The 21482-nt window shown below is 41.1% G+C and overlaps 1 protein-coding gene across 1 annotated transcript in view; it reads right to left on the bottom strand.

Moving 5' to 3' along the window:
• Positions 1 to 21482, bottom strand: part of LOC144463888 (uncharacterized) — a 59960-nt gene that overhangs the window by 7954 nt on the left and 30524 nt on the right. Inside the window, exons 4-5 of the mRNA XM_078169653.1 lie at positions 17461 to 17522; positions 8977 to 9138 (exon numbers count right to left, since the gene is read on the bottom strand). Of these exons, the coding sequence (XP_078025779.1) occupies positions 8977 to 9138; positions 17461 to 17522 (224 nt within the window). The remainder of the gene's footprint in view (positions 1 to 8976; positions 9139 to 17460; positions 17523 to 21482) is intronic.

The raw sequence follows: 21482 nt of genomic DNA, 5'->3' as shown, positions 1-21482 counted from the left end.
GACAGCACTGCTAAGGTTATGCAACATAAAAGGACTTCAATGTTCATAAGGCCCTGGCACAAGCTGCTCCTCGACAAAATTCACAACCTTGGTAAAGAAGTCAATAAAACCTGTAACTAAAAGAAAGTATAAGGACAGGGTTCATACAGACACAGGCAAGTTAAAGTCAAGGATTTTAAGTACTTTTTTGAACACCTGAAATGTTACAAACCTACTATTTATATATCACTTATTTCTACATGTTGGTGCAAAAACATATTTAAAATGAAGATACTTTTTGGTACATGGCAATAAAACACTATGTATTATAAAGACCTGCTTTTGTAAATGACAGTGAGGAACAGGGCATATGATATTACTGTAATTTGTGTATGGGGAACTGACAGCTGACAGGCAGCAGAGCAGCATGTCCAGCCTGCTGAGAGCTGCAAGTGACGCTGGGTGAACCCAAAGACCGAGCTGGTCTTGAAAAGTCTTTTTCCTATGTTTGGCCAAGATGGAGACTGTCCAAATACATACTGGACCAAGTGAAGTATGAGATAATAAGACATCTTGAGACCGGACTAAAAGCCAAGAATGGACTTGAGGTTAACATAAATATAGAATTCCTAAGTTTTATGTCCGAACGAAACATGCTCACATTAGAGAAATTCCGATTAAGCCTGTAAACAAACATCATGCACAGCAAAACAATCACATAACCTTGTCCTTGCACACCATTTTCACCACTATGTACCCGTTTACCCTTTTCCTATCTGTGCACACATCTACCTCTTCCTCTCATCTTTCCCTTTCTCTCCATCTCTCTGGCAACTTCTTTCCTCTTTCCGTCTCCCTTCCCTCAGGTGCCGTATTACCATAATGGCTTCTTGTGACGGTGATGTACAAAGCAGCAGTATGGAAATGCAACGTGCCACGGCGCACATTATCAGAGCTGAATGCATTAGATGTCATTTGTGTGAGTACACGGCTGTGCGGTCATTATGTGTTAAACCGTTCTGTGGGAAACAGGAGGACAGGAGGGAGGGAGAGCGATGGTAAACTATATTCCATTTACAGTACAGTTAAGGTATTGTGCAGCACGCGTGCAAAGAGGAGCGAGGATTAACGGGGAGATGAAAATAGGAAATGAAAATGGCTGCTTGTCATTCTTTTTTTTTGCCTACCTATAATATTCACTGCTGCACAATTGTGGCGTGTTTAGCCACTGAACTGACAGAGGCTGGTCTGCGTGTGATGGCACGACCTTCATGTAGTGACTGTTCATAACAGAGACAGACATAGACAGTTACAGTTAGAATGTAGATGGCATGGTTCATTTGTTTCCTTTCTCCCTAAACTGTCAGCACTCTTTGTGCATATTCAGCCAAAGTCTAGGGAAAAGCCTCGCAATGCCTGTCGATTGATCGGTCTATACTTTGGTCAAGACAGAAATATTGCAACAAGTATCGGACAAATAAATTTGGTGCAAGCATTCATGGTTCCCAGACGATGAGTCCTAAAGATTTCAGTGATCCCCTGCCAACTTTGGATAGATTGCCTTTAAGTGTACATATTCATGTTTTCTTGTTACCGTTAGCAGTCAGACTAGATCCTTTATATCTAAATATATCATCTACAGTGCCCTCAAAATCTATTCTTGACCTGGAAAAATGGCATTTTCATACTAAACGCCCTTGGCATAGAATAATTTAAAAGACAAACTCATTTTGGAATCACTGCTTTCATACCAGACATTTCAAAGCCTCATTCAGAACATGTTTATTAAGAATGCAACTGTGTTAAATGCTCTTTCTTTTATGCCTTTCAGGTCCAAATATCATTGTGTTATATGTTATATGTCATCTTTTTTACATGACTCTGTTATCTGCTCTAAGCTGCCATTTTGGCTGGGTCTTGTAAAATAATGCACCATCATTAGGTCACAATTTAAATTTGACCAATTCTTTGGTGTATGACCAAATAACTGCAAAACTCATGAAATTCCCATCAACCCAAGCGTCATACTCCGGGGCTGAAAAATGAGGCCAATGCAGAAGTGGCAAAAACTGCAGTTCCTCTAATGTCCACTTGAGGCTGGCTCCAGAAGTCAGTCAACCCCCATAGACCCCCATGTCAAAATGCCCAACTTTACAGCTGGAATAAACATGTTTACAGCCTGGTACAAAAAACAGTTTTGGTCTCTGTAGCTAATTTAAAAATTCATGACAACTGTACGTGGAGTGAATATTTATATAACTCCCCCATTTACATTTTATTAAGGCTTAAAGTTACACATATTTAGGGGCAGGTCTGCTTGAGTCTGTGAGGTGTTGCTACAGTCTATTAGTTAGAGCCCTCCCCCTTCTCTTCAGCTCCAAAATCTCATCCAAATATGCTCACTTATGGCTCCAAAAACCAAGATGGTGATGACTGAAATGCCAAACTCAAGGCTAAAAAAAGGGCTGCCACAAACCAATGGACGACGTCACAGTAGCTACGTCCAATATTTTATACAGTCTATGTATCAGCCTCAGCTGTACATTGTGGTTAGTGCCAATTAGCAAATGTTAGCATGCTAACATGCTAAACTAATATGAGGAACATGGTAAACATTCCATGCGTTCCAATACCCATACTGCCATACTATATAGTATGCCATAAAAAGATTTAGTATGTCCTAATACATAGCATGTCAAATACAGTATGCCAGAAATACCAGGATGTCCTACTACATCCGGTCTGATTTTGCAGTATGCAAGCCAGCATGCTTTTCTAGCTATTCTGACCCAAAATCCTCTGCTCAGCAGACGATACGTCACATCAACTAAGCAGCAAGCAGATGACAGCGCATTCATTAATTGTTTAAGTAAACAAAATAATCACAAATATCACAAACAACAATAGGACAACTATAAAAATGACAACGACAGAGAAGTGCAGATGTGATTTCACTGTTGCAAGTATCATGTTACAATCTACAGCCTGTGCAGTTATAACTTTTAAGTCAAACTACACACATTGCAAAGTAACAATAGCCGAGCTCTCCAGGTTGATCTCCGTCTCGGTAAGTGGTGTTTGTTTTATCTTCAAGGTAACGGATATAAAAGAAGGAGGGTCAAGGTTATGATGTCACATCCTGTCTGGCTGCTGTATCACTGTCTTTTGTAACTCAATGCAATCTTTTATTCAGTATTGTTTACTGGGGTTTACTGTCTATAGACAAATCAGCATCCACCACAGTACCTGCTAAATTGAAACCTTTGTCACAGTAGCAGCCTCTTAAATTAAATAAAAATTGCTTAGTGAGAATAGAGAAACTACAACTCCTTTAAAAAACTACAATGGCATAAGCATGTGTAGGCCTATTACATCATTGCATCTTAGATTTGTACATTCTTTAAGAAAAACTTTCCACTGCTCACATCGAAGTCACATCCTTGGAAGTTGGTTTGTCCCATCTGCTAACATGGAGGGGGCGGGGTCAGCCACCAGGAGCCAGATCGAGATGTTTTTGGCTTCACGTACGGGGATCTGTCATATCGTCTATCGTTATTATACAGTGACAGGCACCAGGCCTCCAGGAAGTGCGCCAGGGTTAGCGCTTAACCAGAAGTTGGCTGCTCAGCTACGCTCAGCCACGCCCAGCCGTGCTCGGCGGCCATAAATCTCTAGTGCACCTGCTCTATGGGCCAAATGATGCGGAAGCAACACCCGTCATCCAGATAATTTCATATCATGAAAATAGAATGATTTGGGCTTCAGGAATGCAGGTGATGCTGTATTCAAGGTTTCTCAATACATCCATGACAGGCACATCTGAGCCAACCATGGCCCTTTGACTTGCCTCTTTTGTCGAGCTGCTGCATTTAATTGGCAAAGTTCTTTTTCCTCTTTGGCTCTTTATGGCAGCTTTACATGTTTGCAATGTCATTGTGCGAATAGCAATATGATGATGTTAGCATTTAGCTCAAAGCACCATCATGCATTACAGCCTCAAAGAGCCACAGGCATGACTGTAGCGTCTTGGTCTTGTGACTAAATGCGTCAGTGTGAGATGAGTTGTGTTTTCCACCAGTGGCACACTAACCTGAGCTGATCTCCATTAGCTGATTGTTGTTATTTGCCCTCTTCTGTGACTCTGAGTCCACTGGAAAGGATTCAGTTAGATTTGATGGCAAATCCTCCACTTTGTCCCCATAATGAGGACACTGGGCTAATCACATCATTTTATTTTGTTACACAGCTGTGTGAATACTCGATTCCGATTGGTCAATTAGAGCATTCTAAGGTCTGTTAATTCTGAATAGCAGACCGCTGCTATGGACACATTTCTGCTCATTGACGCTAAATGGAAGCAATTACATCATTTTTCAATCATTAAAATGGTTTCCAAATCAATACTTTGTGTCAAAGTATTGATTTCTTTAGTAAGTAGCCATGTAATAAGCAGGATAATGTGAGCATTATTGCGAAATAAATTCCAACGGGGTGATGCAGGACCCTGACGCAACGCATATTGAATCATTTTGAAAACATCTTGACCTCTGCTGTGTTGCTGACTGCAGTGATGACTGTTCCTCTTTCTAAGAACAGTGACCTCTCCTCTCCAGCATGTTTTATTTCCTCCACTGTGTGTTTGTGCGTCTGTATATGTGTGTTGCTGCAGGTGTGAGTGCACGGTCTGAGGTTCGTCTTCTCACTGCAGCAGGACCCTGGGATGAGTCACTGTATTGCCGTGGGGACACTTCCTGCCCTCCTCATAAATATAGCAAACCCTAAAGTGCAGAAAAATGTTCCTTTTTGAAAATGGGCAAAAAATGAAGGGAACGAATATGTATGTATATGAATATTTCAGCATTTATATAAGCTCTGAGAGACTCTGAGGGTCTGTTTTGGAGTCATTGTAAGGAAATGGAAAAAAAAGAAGAAGGTTTCATTGTGATGCAGTTTTGATAGGTGTAGATGCTCAGGATGTATTTGTGCAGGTGAGAAAAAGTTTTTAAACGCAAAGAAAGACGGAGCTCAAAGTTCATACGAGTCACGGAGATGGTGTGCTTTTTTGTTAAATAAAGGCAAAGAGGGTGGAGGGATAAAAGGAGAGTGTATCCGTGGGCATTGCTGCAGGGCATCACACTCTGAGTGCCAGAGAGAGAGAGACAGAGAAGTAGAGGAGCATCCTGTCACCTATCAATCTCACCTCTTCAGGTTTTATTTATTTTACTTTTTTTTCCCCATCACCTGTTTACACAAATTGTTTTTCCTTCAACCTCCCTGCTTTTCAAATTATGCATCGCTCAGTGTGAGTGCACGTTATTGTTGTGGAAACTCAAGAGAGGGGACAATGAGGCCCCCAAACTCCAAACCTCCCTTTTTGTCTTTAGGCTGTCAAAGTTATCGCTGTCAGTTTTCATTTACTGTACAATAACAGTACAGTTTATGCTTGTATTAGTTCAGTGAAATGTGTGTTTACTACTGTATGCTCTCTTTTTCAAGCGCTTCTGTGCTTCTGCCACCATTTTTCTCTGCGTTTGAAATTGTTTGTTGTATCCCGACAGAACAGATGATGGAAATCAGTTTCTGCAGCACTAACTCTCGGTGATTCACGCTTACTGGAGCCTCAGAAACTCTTGCACAATCACATTCCCGTCGAACTGGGTGAGAAAGTCAAGAATTCATTTATAGTCTCTACCCACTCAATCCTTTTCACAGTCAGCGGGGACTCTGAAAAGATCACCAGTCAGTCAGTCACAGGGCCATCACAGATAGACAAACGCTCTCTCTCAGTCATATTCACATTCAGATTCTTACCTAACGACGTTTCCTGGAGTGTGGGAGGGAAACAGCATCATGAGGAAACCCATGCAAACTCCACACAGGCTGGGAATCGAGCACTGTGAAGCAGCTGAGCCACCATGACACATTTATGAGTGAATATATTTAGTTAATAAATATATCGCCGGTTTTTCAAGCTGGAGCAGACCAGAAAAATAGCCTGTTGTTGTTATTATGTTGCTGTTACCTCTAGGATGTTTTTCATTGTGTGACACTAAAATGAAGCTGTTAACTTGTTGGCTGTATTATAATTTCATGTCACCCAGCACCTGTCTGACATCACAGCAGGACTTGTTAAAACCATGTTATAATAACAAGTTAAAGTCAAGAATCAGCCTAATTGGTCCATTTCTTTTTAACTGATTGTTTCCTCTTAATTAGTCGCTGGAAAAAGTACAGTGATCTGTGTATGTGAATAAAGTGAACAATATTATTATTATCTCAGTGGAAAAAAACAACGTGTTTGTTTTTTTATGTAGTATTATGTGCCAGGCTATTTCTTGGCTCAGTAATTTCTTGGAATGTTATCGTCACCAAGAGGTTGCCGATGGTTTCGATCCAACACCAAGTAACACAGGGCCAAAGTTGTCGATATCAAAACTGATTCTAATTCTAATACTGATAGAATGCTATTTATTATTATAAGTGACTTATATGGCGGCACGATGGTGCAGTGGTTAGCATTGTTGCCTCACAGTAAGAGGGTTCCTGGTTTGTACCCAGGGTGGGGAGCCCTTCTGTGCGGAGTTTGCATGTTCTTGTGTCAGTGTAGGCATTCTTTGGGTACTCCGGCTTCCTCCCACAGTCCAAAGACATGCAGGTTAATTGATGACTCCAAATTGCCCGTAGGTATGAACGTGAGCATGAATGGCTGTCTGTCTCCATATGCAAGAGTCTGGCGACCTGTCCAGGGTGTACTCCGCCTCTCGCCGAATGTCAGCTGGGCTAGGCTCCAACTCCCCCAACAGGACAAGTGGTTATGGAAAATGAATGAATAAAAGTGACTTATGTACTTTCCTGTTGGGGAGAGCAGTGTGTTATGCTTTATGAGGTGAATAATCAGTTTATTGAAATAACAGCTAACGATGACCAATTGCAGTTTAAAAAAGTAACATTAACCAATGCTCAAGATCTGGTGGCCCTAGCACATTTGGTGCTCTAGGTCGGGGTTGACGTGACGGGGGATAATTCACCCATCTCCCCCAGAGAGCAGGTAAAGTGTAACGAGCTGGGGAGGGGGGCCTCTCAACATTCACTTATACTGTCTATGCCATGGTCAGGATATTCCTCACCTGAGTCTCTCTGAACGGACTCTGCCCGTGAACTCTGTCCCTGTGTCGGGGGTCTGGACGCTAAAGTATTTCCCTTCTCCTCCCTTATTTTTGGTCGCAGCTCCATGTTCTCTTTCTCATGCTTTTTTCTCTTTCACAGAGCTGAGACTACCTTAATTGCCTTGTTAACTCATCATAAACACACTTAATATAAACTTGACAGAAGTAAAATAAACCTCACCAAATTTGTCGTGGTAAGTCTTTTCACTGCTACAACAATCACCAACCCTGGTCTTGTCAAAAAAAAAAAAACACTTTAATTTCATCACATACTCACTCTGAACTCGTCACATATTGACATTTTGGTAAAGGAATTTCCACGTCCACATATGACGTGCAAGGTACCCTGGTAGGTGACGTTCTGGTACACCATGTCAAGTTGTCTTCTTTCAAGATACACCTCCGTTTTCACAGGAAATTTAACGTTTACATACAGTCTCTTTCAAAATAAACACACTACGTTAGTACAACAAAGCGTATTGATGTTTTTTTTCCTTCAACAACATCGCTCCCTTGGGTGAAGGTCGGTGTTTGTTGGACCCATCCACCATCCCTCATGCCTGCCCCACTCGGACTTTCGCCATCCTAACTTTCGTCCTTGTCCCTCTGCATTTCCCCCTGATGCCGCTGGGCATCGTTAGACTATAATGGCAACCGGCTGTGTATCATGCCGACGTAAAAAGAGTCACTGCCCAAGCACCAGATTCCGAATGAGATTCTGTTGCTGCATGGTCTCGCATTGCCAGACCTATGTCCACACTTGGTTTGAGTCCTGTGCCATCTGCGGCTCTTACTCCTTCTTCAGAGCATTAAATTGGCAAAATAAAATGTTAAAAATCGCCCCAAAAAATGTGTCCCCCAAAATAACTAACAATGTACTTAGCCGATATATTCGTACTTCGCCCAACCCTAGTCGGATATGATCAACAAATATTCTGAGGGGAAAGTAAAGACACCAAAGACACAATCCATAGTAGTAAGTAGCACTAGTGTATCACTTCACTGCTTGAAAAACACATTTAAAGAACTAGACAGAAGGTGACCACAACAAACACATCGAAGGAAACAGCCGCTTTCCACCAGAGCAAGTATCAGCAGAGGACCAGCAGGCCAAAAACAAAGGTGATGAATGTAAAGAATAACAACTTGGTCAAACAAAAATAAGATGTAAGGAAGCGAGGCAAGCATTTCCAACTCAGAGATGGCATCTGATTTCTTCGACTGGTAATGTATAACTTCCAACACTGAGGTAGCAGTTTCCTGTGGGAAGTACATTTTTTATTAGTACTGTTTGTGGCTGTGATTCGATATCCTTACATCAGGACGGTGAACGCTATCAAGTAACCTTATGCTAGAGTCAGTTTTAATTCATATTATCTACCTAACTGTCCCATCAGTCTCACACAACCAGTTTTCTTAATAGTAACCACACATATTGCTAGATATGACCATTTATCAGCCCTGCTGTGATTTACTGTGGCTTTTCACCTATTTTGTATCTATGCTTGTTATCAACATCAAGCTAGACACTGGCAGACATCAGACTGTAGCCCTTTTTCCCGAAGTGTGCGAGTATGATGTGGATTATAACGGAACATATTTACATAATGGGCAACTCAGTAAATGCATCTTGCCATCACTTGAATTGTAACCCCCGCCAAGATGAGACCGTTATCTCTTGTTCATCACTCACTCAGTGGGCTTTTGGTAAGTAATGCTGCTAGCATCTACATTTCAGCACACAAATGCTGTTGGTGTTCTTTTCAGTCACAGTAATCAGATCAACATTACGCACAACAAGAATTGTCAGAGTAAAGTAAGGTCTTCTCACCTCACTTGACAATATGTTTTCTTTCCTCTCCATCCTGGTTTTGTGTTGAAGTCTGTTCTGCTTCGAATAGGACATAGAAATGTGGCATCATCATGATCATCATCATCATCATGGCCAGTTGGCCATTTAGAAAGGATAAGAGTACCATCCGCTGGCTGCTTTCTGTAAGAGTCAAAAAGAACTGCAGAACAAACACAAAACACAACTCAGTGAAGAACATTGAAATACAAAATGTAGTATAGTAACTATAGTCTAGACACAAAGGTAGCTAACGTTATGTGTGTCATTTTGCTAAATATCGGTAGAGTAATTATTACTAGCTGACATTTTGTTAGCATTCACTTGGTACAATTTTAGCCAGCTACTCAATCGGGTGATTGGGTGGTTGGCCAACACATTCTCACTCTGACCTCGTCACATATTGACGTTTTGGTCATGGACTTTCCACGTCCACATACGACTTGCAAGTTACCCTGTGTGCGTTGGTTGTTGACGTTCTGTGGCACCGCGTCGAGTTGTCTTCTTTCAGGATACACTTCCTCTTTCACAGGAATTTTAACGTTTACATACAGTCTCTTTTAAAATAAACGCACTATGTTGGTACAACAACACAAACTGACGTTTTTTTTCCCGTCAAAAACAAAAACATGTGGTTAGGAACAAAAGGAAGTAGTTGGGTTTAGAAAAAAAGAACAGGGTTTGCTTTTAGAATCTTATGGGATGCTAACACCGCCCTCTAGGGTGAAGGTTGGTGTTTGTTGGACCCATCCATCACCCCTCCCACCTGCCCTACTCAGACTTTTGCTGCCGTAACTTTTTTCCTTGTCACACCATGTTTCCCCCTGACACCGCCAGGTGCTGTTAAAGTATAACTGCAACTGGCTGCGTATCATGCCGATGGTAAAAGATGCCTTTCTTCGTTGGTTTCTGATGCTGCAAGTCACTACCTAAGTGCCTGATTTCAACGACTTCGGAGTACTCACCCGTTAAATTGTTCATGGGCCTCCAAAAATTTTGAATTGTTGACAAAAATGCGCCAACATCCTGTCTGCAAAAGGAACATTAAGTCTCACTTTAGTATTTACATAAACATGACAGTTCGTGATCTTCTTATATAACTCTTTGAAGGTAAATGTATTTCCCAAAATGTCAAACTATGCCTTTAATGTCATTACTCTGATAGAAATAAGAGCTTAATGTTTTTTTTAATTGACGGTTAGTTTCCTCTAAACTATCTCGTGGAAAGATGGATGTTGTTTGTCTGTGTGAGTTTAGGGTACAATTTTATTTTTTAAATTATTTTGTTTGTCGCTGCTCTATGTTTACAATGTCAGCCTAAATGCCATCACAAAGATCAATTCACCTTTTCCACAGGCTGTTGAGGAGCTGTTGGTGTCTGCTGTCTTCAGTTTGTGGGACTTAGGGGGACAGATAGAGGAATCCCTTTCTCATTGCCCACCCCTTCTTCAGCTTTCATCCCCCGGGAGCACTCACATCTCCCTCAACACAGAGGTGTTTTCAAATTAAATACTATCTAATGAACTGGAAAACCTGCCCCCACCCTGTCGTGTGTGTGTGTGTGTGTGTGTGTGTGTGTGTGTGTGTGGAGAGCAGGAGGAGAAAATGAAAGAAAAACTGTGTGAGAGATTAAAAGAGAGAGGTATTTGCATTGCAATCTAGTGATTGCACAGCCTGTGTGTGGCGTCATGAAGCGTGTGTTCGTTAATTGTATATCTCTGCAGTTCTAATTGCTTTAATTCCCTGTAATTAATCAGTAATTGCAGTGAGGAGCCACGCACAGCTTCGCTCTGAACGCAAAAGAACTTTTCAATATGGAGTACATAAATATAGATGAGAGAAAGGAACCGACGGAGATGGTGTGGAAACAGAGACGAAGAAAGAAAAAGAAAGAAGGAAGGAAAGAAAGAAAGAAAGAAAGAAAGAACGACAGCCTACTATATTTAGTATTCTCTGAAAGGCCCATGAAGTATATGGCAGGGTCTCATTTCTCATTAATGTATTCTGATGCGAATGAAAATGAGAGATTATGGGTGAAAGTGGAGCAGTCCCTACAGACTTGCAGCAGTGCCGCAAGTAAATCCCCACAACTCAGAGGAGAAACCTTTTTATTGCAGAGACACTTGAAGGTTTGTTCACAAAACAGTGAGAACTGTTCAGGCAACAATTTTACTGCACCTCCTGTTTTGATATCTTGGGGTTCCTGTGATTTTTTTTTATGATGTCTTACTTGTTCAAAAGTCTTTAGGATGTGAGTGCATCTTTCTATGTGTGTGCCCGGGGAGGGTGTGGCAGCTGTTTCCAGGGACATCCCTGTCCCATCGGTCCACCAGAGAGAATCCCTCCCACTCACCATACTGTTGCAAGGTGATCCCATCCTCCTTCTCTCCCTCTCCCTCTTGCTGTACCCTCCCCCAGCCCCCACCTCACCCTGCCCCCCTCATTAATTCCCAATTAAGACAGCAGCCCACCCACCCACACACCTCCTTATTGCACATATTGCACATAAATGGTTTTTCTGGTCAGACTTTTAATTTACAAAGGTTTGAGCTGAGGCTAGCAGACTCACTGAACTGTGTGAATGTGTGTGCGTGTGTGTGTGTGTGTGTGTGTGTGTGTGTGTGTGTGTGTGTGCTCGCGCACGTGGGGGTGTATGTTGTATAATGATCGCTTCTCTGTTCCTTTCCCCAACCCAGGATGAAAGCAAACCTTTGTCATTCTCGATCGTTTTTTAAATGAGAGTTGGTGGCTGGTCTTCGGTGACCTGCTGCGCCCCTCCCTCCTCCTCTGCCTTCTATCTGCCCCCTTACACCTCCCCACCAGTCCCCCCTTCCTCATAAATGGCCCCGGCTCCCTCGTAACAAGCTGGATTCTCATAGATCTCCATCAATTTGTGTCACACCAGGGATTCCCTGAACAAAGTTGCCTTCGCCACATCACCCACAACAACTATGCATTATTAAGGCTAGAAAAACAGCCTGCAAAGTGTCTGCCACAGCCTTGGTTACAGAGCTAAAAGACATAAAGACGAGCGGGAAGCAGGAAGACAAAGCAGAGAGAAAGACAAAGGGTGAAAAAGAGAGGCTAATGATAAAAGGCTAACATTTTAAATGCCAATGTGGCCATGCATTCCTCAGGATGTTAGTGATTTGGCTGTTAAGCAGAAAGCTCGCTCTGTCGCTCTCTATACTGTGCATTCATTTAAGAGATTTCCCAAGATGCATCTCATCCATGAGCCGCTCATATCAGTGTGTGCGTGGTGAGGCTCGCGTTGATCTCTAAATGGTAGGACAATACTATTAAAATGTGGCATGTCAAAAGGCCCTATGTCAGATAAAGCACATTTAAGGAGCTTCATGTTCAGCTCCCGAGAGCTCTCAAACAGCATGCTGCTCTGTGCAGCTCACACCTACAGCAGTTGATACATAACTGAGATTCAGCGTGTGTCCAGAAGGGCAATTTGAATAAAATAACATGTCATGTCACCTGAAAATTCCCCATGGACAACAATTCACCTTTAAACTTAATTTGTGATGTCGCAATCTTTTACAAATCATACATGATTCATGAGCGGGAGAAGCTTTCTGTGGCACGTTACAAACTGGACAATCAGGCTCTAATTTGGGATTTAATTAAAGGAAGTCAACATGAAGAAGCTGCACTGACAAAAAGTGGAGAATATGTTAACTCGGAGAATAATTCATCGAGTTTTTAGCCACTAATGAGTATCATTTAACTGCAGCACTGAAAGGTCATGAACCTCCACATGGGTCCATTTGACCATAAAATCACTGCGCAGATTGATTTTCAACCGCTGTGGAGATTCAGGATTTATAATAAAATCGCAGAGTGGAATATACAAAATTAGGCCATGAAAATAAGATCAAATAAAAAACATGTGACTTAGGGTGGACGCACTCACAGTGAAACATCTAATGAATGTGACTCCCTACACTCTCTCCTCCACACATCATGTTGTTTCCAAAATCACGACTGTGTGAGTGCTTAACTAGCGAAGCCATTTCTACTAACCATTGGACATGATGGTAAAACATATATGGGTCGGAGATTGTCAGCTTACACTGTTTCAGCAAATGCCCAAAAACAACATGGCCCTCATGTAAGAAACGCACGCATGACAGAAAACTGGGTGTACAGTCATTTCCACGCAAAGCTCGACATTTATCAATGTGGACAAGAACAATCAAATCTCATGTCATGTTTCAACTCATGTACACAAGTTTGAGTAAGCGTGGACCTGCAGTGCAACATAGAGAACTGCTATGAGGCCATATTCTGACCAAAGACGGAACACCACTGATGTTTGGCTCTAATTTAGTTGAAACTTTTTTTAAACACTGACACGTCAAAGCATGTTTACATCATTTACCACTTTTCTGTCTTTGACTGATTATGGTGGCATACTGTATGCAACCTCCTCCATTTTAAGAACAATTATAAATGCAAAGTCACTTACTCACCACTGCATTCTTTATGATTTGGTGGGTTGGACGTCACTGACCATTCGCAGACAACAGCACTGGTATATTTTTATCTATAAAGCAATACTGGACAAACTTCCGGCAGACACCCTTCTGTGTGTCAGCTCTGGTAGTTACCAGCTACGCTCCTTTAAGTGATTGCTTTTTAATGTCCCCTGGGTTGTAACAGATCTGAGGAAAACTGCATTCTCCTACTCTGCATCTATCTCGGTCATGCAACAATCTTAAAAAAGATCTAAAATTAGAAACACTCATATCCATCAATTAATTTAAGGGCATCATAAAGAATGTGGTGACAGAGACATGTGCTTGTTTTTCTTGAGAGGCCACTATGTTTGAATAGTTGTTGTTTTATTGTGGATTTTTGTATCATTATGTTATATTTGTTGCATTTTAAATGCTTTTGATTGGCTGCTACTGTGGCCAGGTCTCTCTTATCTTATCTTATCTTATCTTACTACAGTATATAATGACGAAAACTCTGTCTGTGTGTCTGTCCCACGTTTTTCTCTTCACTGACTTGGTCAATCCATGTGAAATTTGGCACAGTGGTAGAGGGTCATGGGAGGATGCGAATGAAGCAATATTACATCAATTGGCCAAAGGGGGGCGCTATAACAACCGATTAAAATGGCAAACTTTGAATGGGCATATCTCATGCCCCGTAAGTCGTAGAGACATGAAACTTTGCACAGAGATGCCTCTCCTCGTGAGGAACAAATTTGCCTCAAGAACCCATAACTTCCAGGTATACAGATTTTCCACCATTTTGATCTTTTTGAAAAACATTTAAAATCGATCTCTTCCTAGGAAGTTTGACCGATCTGCATGAAACTCGGTGAACATAATCTAGGGACCAATATCTAAAGTTCCCTCTTGGCAAAAGTTGGAAAACTTACTAAAACTGAGCTTCTATAAGGCAATGAATATTGCGGAGGGCGTGGCTCATCACATAAAGGTGTATAACATCTCAAGGGTTTCACCAATCACACAACTTTGTAGGCATATGACCACACATAATCTGAGGGGACCCCTCCATTATTGATCCCATCAAACAAAATGGGGGCGCTACAGAGCTAATTTCTTATCTAGGCCTAACCGCCATATGGATTTTTACTAAACTTGGTAGATATGTAGAACAGGACGCCTCAAGGTGACTGGAGAAATTTAACTCTAATTGGCAACTGGGTGGCGCTATAACAACAGAAAAATGCTTAAAAATGGCTACAATGCGACCGATCGCTGTGGCTCCCCCTGTGGCTGAATGTTTTGTTTTGTTTTTCTAATTTTTGGTATGACTAAGTCATGGTATGGTATGCTGTACATAATCACGGAAATGGTCAGTGTGTCATTCTGTCTGTCAGTCATTCTGTCTGTCCCACGTTTTTCTACTCACTGATGTGGTCAATCGTGAAACTGCACATAGGCATTGAGGATTGGCATAGGTAGAAGGTGACAAAGCTACCAATGGGTATGGACTAGTAAAAGAGATTTTCAATCTCATTGGGACTTCCTAGTTAAATAACGGTTAATTAAATAATCATTAAAACATTATAAAAAAAATAAACCCTGCAACTGTGTTATTATTGAAATATTAGTGGACTAGGTGATTAAATTTTTACTGTTGTACTACTCTGACACAGGTGGTGCTGCGTCTCCTCTGCTATCAGTTATGGATGCTGACCTGATACACGCAGCCACATATGACGTAGTTCAGATTATGTGTACTGTACATGAGCTGAGTTTCTCAGGAGGAGGGGACAGTGCCATCACACCTAGGCGAGACGGCTGCTAAGGTGTGCTAAGCACAGCAACAGACTTCTGTTTGAGACCAACAAAAGTGGGCATTTTAAATAAGATTTTGAAATATCTCCAGCTTTGTTTGTAACAACCAAACCCAGTATTTTAAACCTAAACATCAGGCTGTTCTCATGTACTGTCCATAAATATACATAAAGTAAAAACACAAAGTAATGCACCACAATTCATATAAAACTCACGTAATCAAAACAAACCAGTAATTTGTGTATAACCCACATAATCAGGAAAGCTAAGATCACCTGACAAGTGTGATAATGGGACAGAAGGAAGGAGTATAAAGAGTGAAAGTCCACACAAGAAGACAGGTTGGGGTGGTGGAAGGGTCAAACAACATGGGACTTTCTCCAGGAAACCAGTGTTCAGGCCCGCGCAAAACCAAGTGAGCTTTGAGTCATTTTAAAATACGCCATCGCTGTTTCTTTCCTAAACCTAAACGAACTTAACATTTATTACATAATGTGATGACACCAATCATCGGGTTTTAATTTGTTAGACATCATACAAACCGTTGTATGTTCATTTTCTTAAGATGTTATATTAACCACTGGGAATACGTTGAAAACATGATGTTTTCCTAGTCCTAACCAAGTGGTTTTTGTGCCTGAGTATAAATCTACGTTAGTCACAATGCTGTCACCACATAAAATTGAAGATTGAAATGAAAAAAACCTAAAGGTTTAACATATCCGCCTCATATGAAACATACAAATGTAGTATATTTTGCAGAAACAAACAATGTGAAAAATGCATTTTAGCGATTGGGTTGTGGGGTGGATGGATGGCTAAAAAAAACCAAAACAAAACATTGGACTTGAACACCATTGCCAGGAGATTTGAGTATTAACTTAATGCAAAGCCTGGATCTAAATGTATCAAGTTGAAGTGTTGTGTACTGGGTGTTGAGCACCTTTTAGGGGTATACAGCTATCAAGTGGAAGTTAAGCAATATGCTTCATTACCCTCCCAAATGATCAAGCTGTAGGCTACATAAAGCTGATAACTAATGAAATCAAGATGTGTCTTTACTCAGTGTACTCTAATTATTTATCTGATGCTATGTGTGGGTTGTTTTTTTAAGTATATAAACAATAATGTATGTTAACATACAGGCTACAGTTTGATATGGGCAGCGCTATGTACTGTACTGCTGCTGCATTGGTAGCAGCCTGTTGGAGTCAGGCTGAGTACACAGCTAAGCACTGAGGGGGAAACAGTCATCACATGCACTGCTTAAAGCAAGTTAAACTGTCACACAGTGCTGGGTGAGTTTGTCACATTATTCAAGGTTGTAATGAATCCATTTGTTATAGCTTACACAGAACTTTTGTCAGTGTCTGACTCTAGAGTCATATGGCTATTTCCTGGAAGCAGTACATACCAGTGGAGCCTGGTCTTACTCCGAAGTTGTCGAATTCTGGCACTTGGGAAATGACTTGTGGCGTCAGAAACCAACAAAAACAGGCGTCCTTTGATGTTTGCGTCATACATGGTTGGTTGCCATTATAGTTTTAGGGGGAAATGCTGCAGGACAAGGACAAAAGTTAAGGCGGCAAAAGTCCAAGTGGGGCAGGCTGCTCCGGTGGTAAATTAGTCTGCATTAGTTTGCTTCCTGTAAGATTCTAAACACAAACCCTGTTCTTTTTCCCTAAACCTAACCACGTGTTTTTGTCGTTGAAGGGAAAAAAACGTCAATTTACGGCGTTTCACAGACGTAGTGCATTTGTTTTTAAAGAGACTATATGTAAACTTTCTATTTCCTGTGAAAACGGAAATATAATTTGAAAGAAGCCAATGTATGTAACAGGCAGAACTTGACACAGCATCCCAGAGTGTCAACAACCAACGCACCCAGGGTACCTTGCACGTCATATGTGGACATGGAAAGTCCATGACCAAGCATGTCCATATGTGACGAGGTCAGAGTGAGAATGTGTTGACTAGCGCAGAATCAGTACAAAGGTAGAAAAGACTTGATCGTCAGTTTTTGGTCAGAACTATTTAACACAGTGGACTGATGTTTGTTTCCTGTCTCCAACCAAAAGTCAGTTGTGGATTGGAAATGTGTTTATTATTGTAACCATGACAACAAAACTCCCCTAGCCCCAGCCATCTTACGTTGTGTCGTACTTGTGCCACCTCTTACCTCTTCGTAGACTGAAAGTCCTGCTGCTGCTTTCCGCTACTCCCTCTAGATGAGCCGCCAACCTGCAGATAAAATACATGTGATCACAGATTTTTATTAGATGATCGATGATTTTAATAATTGCAACTACTTACCTCTTATTATCTCAAATACACTTGTCAGTAGTACAGACATAAATTTACTGTATTTTAGGGCTAAATACCAGCCTCTGAAAATTCTACTTACCTGTTCACACCTACCAGTTCACCTGATCACACCAGAAATACACTGATCATCTATATATATGTATTTACACAATGATTCATATACCTACCTGTTATACTTATGCATTTTATTTGATCCAACCTGTGTTGTGTGTTGGGTTTTTTAAAATAGCTTATTCCAATGTTCGTACAAGGTGCTTGATGGACTTGAATTTTGCACTGAAAAATGTATTACAGGGTTTGTAAAAGGTGCTTAATGCACTTGAATGTAGCACTCAGAAATGTAAGTACTGGAATATCTTGAAAATCAAACATTTAGTCCTTGAAAAAAGTAGCCTACATGAATAAAATAGTCAGAATGATGGATTTTGTAAAAAAAAAAAATGTTTCAAACTAAGAAGCTGAGAATGGCTGTGCCTGCAGTTATTTTATAATGCCATATAAGCTTGGAGCACCAACAAGTTGGTTAATGCCAGGAAATAGTTGGTGCCAGAGTGTTTGCCTGCAAAACACTCGGAGCAGCGTCAGCCAATAGCACAAGTTCTGAGCTGTAATTTGGCAGTGAATGAGCAGCCGTGTGTCTCAGCCTGTGGATGGTGGAGCTGCTGAATGGATTTGTGGAGTTTGTTGGTTGCAGTGGTGGCTGTTAGCAGCTAGCTCTGCTTGTTAGCTGGTGAACTGCAGCAGCAGCATGCAGGCAGAGTGAGCAGCTGCAGGACTCCACATAGGTCGGGACTGGAAAAGGTTTGTTTGAAGTGCTGTATGTAAACAGTGTGAACTTAGCAGGGTGTTGCGTGACAGAGCTGAAAGTCAAGTTTAAGATGCTAACTCTATGAGAGGACATGAGTCTAAACCTCCATGACTAACATGCTGCAGATTTAGAAAGAATTCTGTCTGAAATAAAGTAATTTTCCTGCTTCCTAACAGTAAGACCAATAAGTCAGAGTTTATAGTGAACCTGTGTACAGTAAGTCGGCATCAATTAGTACGGAATGCTGCAGATCGTATTTTAACTGGGATAAACTGTAAGTCACACATCACCCCATTTCTGGCCTTCCTTCATTGGTTGCCAGTTAGCTTCATAATTGATTTAAAAAAAAAATGATTTTTTTTTTAATGATTATTTTTGTGGGCTTTTTGCTTTTAATGGACAGGACAGTGAGTGAAATGGGGAGACAGAGGGAGAGTGGGGACTGACACGCAGCAAAGGGCCACAAGCCAGAACCGAACCCACGGCCACTGCAGCAAGGCAATGCCTCTGTACATGGGGCGCCGGCACTATTCACTACACTACTGACGCCCCTGATTTTAACATTCTTTTGATTAACTTTTAAAACTCTATATGGTTCAGCCCCCAGTTATATAGCTGAGCCTCTGACTACCTATGCTCCGAATCGTGACCTGAGTTCCTCAGCCCTACCCTCACTAGTCATCCCTAGATCAAGGCCCCGAGGCTCTGGAATTCTCTGCCTAGGGAGATTAGGCTGACTAGCACATTACCTGCTTTTAAAGCATTACTCAAAACATCTTTTTATAGGAAAGCATTCCCTTTTAATGCCTGATTTGTATTTTTTGATTTTTGTGTTTTATTTCCTTTTGTTCTCTAAAACTGTTCTCTTAAAATATTGTATTTTTGTTTTTGTTATTTTCATGCACTTTGTGAAGCACTTTATAACCCTGTTTTAGATAAGTGCTATACAAATAAATATTATTATATGATTATTATATAAATAGTTGTCTAGTTGTCTCAAATTAGTTTTCTATGGTCACAAAATTTGAGATTTTTTTTCAAATGATGATCAGTGAGTGTGTGCTTGTACATCATCCATTAAACCTTTCAAAAACTCTGCTGGAGAAATGCAATGTAAATGTAAAGACATTAGTCGTGGACAACAATGTCCAATGATTGAAAATTTGTGCACAGTTTATATAAACAAGGAGGAGTCACAAACATGCTGAGTGCTTCTGTGAACATAGTTACTGACAACTAATTGGCAATTTTCATTATTAACTGTTCCAAGTTTTTTTTTCCCTGCAAGGAAACATGCTTTAAGTTTGCATATTCTTGCTTCTCCATGTTGGGAATCTTCATTTTTTCAGTTTTTATATTGTACAGAGATTTTTTTCCCACTGTTGGTCGGCCAAAACAAGGCATTCAGCGAGTCACTTTGGACTTTTAGAAAGCTGAGACAGACATTCTTTACAAAGGTTGTGAATCTTTGAAGGACAAACAATTTGTACCAGCGCCTGTCAGACATTCATGCCCCCTTGCCTCACCTTATCAATGTTGTCATTTTATCCCAAACCACAACATTTCTCTAAACCTGTGTTTGTGCCTAAACTTTTGCCTTGGTCTACACATGTAAAGATATTTTTGAAAATGGATATTAGCCTTTATGTTTTGGCCTCTCGTCCACACACAAACAGAGTGTAAGGTCACTAGGAGACTTTTTAAACGCCCTCTAAGGTGCAGATTTTCTCTCTCCTCGATACGTGCATTCCCATTGTTGCTTTTGTAATGAGCATATGCTAGAAACAACAACAACAATGGTGAATGTTTTGTCAGCACTGCTTGGTCTAATGCCTACTTTACACTTAGGGTGCATTCACACCTGTGCTGTTTGGTTTGGTTCAGTCGAACTCAGGTTCATTGCCCCCTAAGTGCGGTTCATTTGGGCAGGTGTGAATGAACTCTGGTGTGGTTCCAACCTTGATCCGAACCAGCTGCAGTCACATGACACATTGTTTGGGTTAAACATGAGCATGTTACAGTCCTGGAGGATTATTAATGTGCACCTCCTCCTGTACTGCCTTAATATGCACATTCAGCACATCCAATGCATCAAAACATTGTTTTCTAGTTGGAGCCGCGCCTCATTTTCAAACTGTATGTTTTGCCTAAAATGAACAATGACAGCAATATAGTCCACGATGACCAGCGCTAAAATCAACCTGCGTAGTCGTCCCTCCATTGTGACATTAGAAAGTGTCGCTTTTATCTTGCAAGTGTACTCTTCTTCAACATTTTGTTTCTTCTTCCTGGATTTTTCCAGCAAGGAAATTCTGACCAATCAAATAATAATAATAATAACAATACATTTTATTTAAAAAGGACTTTTCAAAGTTCTCAAAGTCACTTTACAGAGACAGTTCAAACACATCAAATAAAACAACAATTTTCAGCAAAGACATCGAAGACAAAGAGGAATAGTAATGGGAGTGAAAAAACAAGTAAATAAGTAAATGAATAAAAGTAGCTAAACATTAAAAGCAGAACGGAACAGGTGAGTTTTGAGCAGCTTTCTCGCGCAAGGCATTTTATCTGGTCCGCGTCTAAATGCTGCCGTGAGAACACGAACCAACTCTAGGCAATTATGCAACTTTGTAACAAAATTAGTCCCTGATTCGAACCAAAGCAAGACAACTCGAGGTCTGAAAGCACCCTCAAGCTCAAGTTCAACCAGGAAGACTTTCTTTGTGCTCATCCAATCACAATTCTCTCCCTCTCACTCCCACTGCTTCCTCTAATCAGCTGACTATGGGTGTTCACTCTTTTAGTTATCCAATCAAACTTCACTACCATCTCTATCAGCCAATCAGGATGCTACTGCAAAATTTTAAATCTGCTCTTTCCTCTGCTGCTCATTTTAGGCAGAATTGTTGCGCCCTCCTCCACCCCGTTCACCTCCAGCCATCGTATCCAGAGTCCAGGACCAGCTCAACAAAGGGTCATTCCTCTACTCATCCAGATCATCTGCGCTTCTCCATCTTCCTCTCATCTCATCTTCACCACCTCTACCACCACCAGTGTCTAGACCC

This window comes from Epinephelus lanceolatus, chromosome 7 (genome assembly GCF_041903045.1).
Source record: "Epinephelus lanceolatus isolate andai-2023 chromosome 7, ASM4190304v1, whole genome shotgun sequence".
NCBI lineage: Eukaryota > Metazoa > Chordata > Actinopteri > Perciformes > Serranidae > Epinephelus > Epinephelus lanceolatus.
This window is presented reverse-complemented; position numbering and strand designations above follow the sequence as displayed.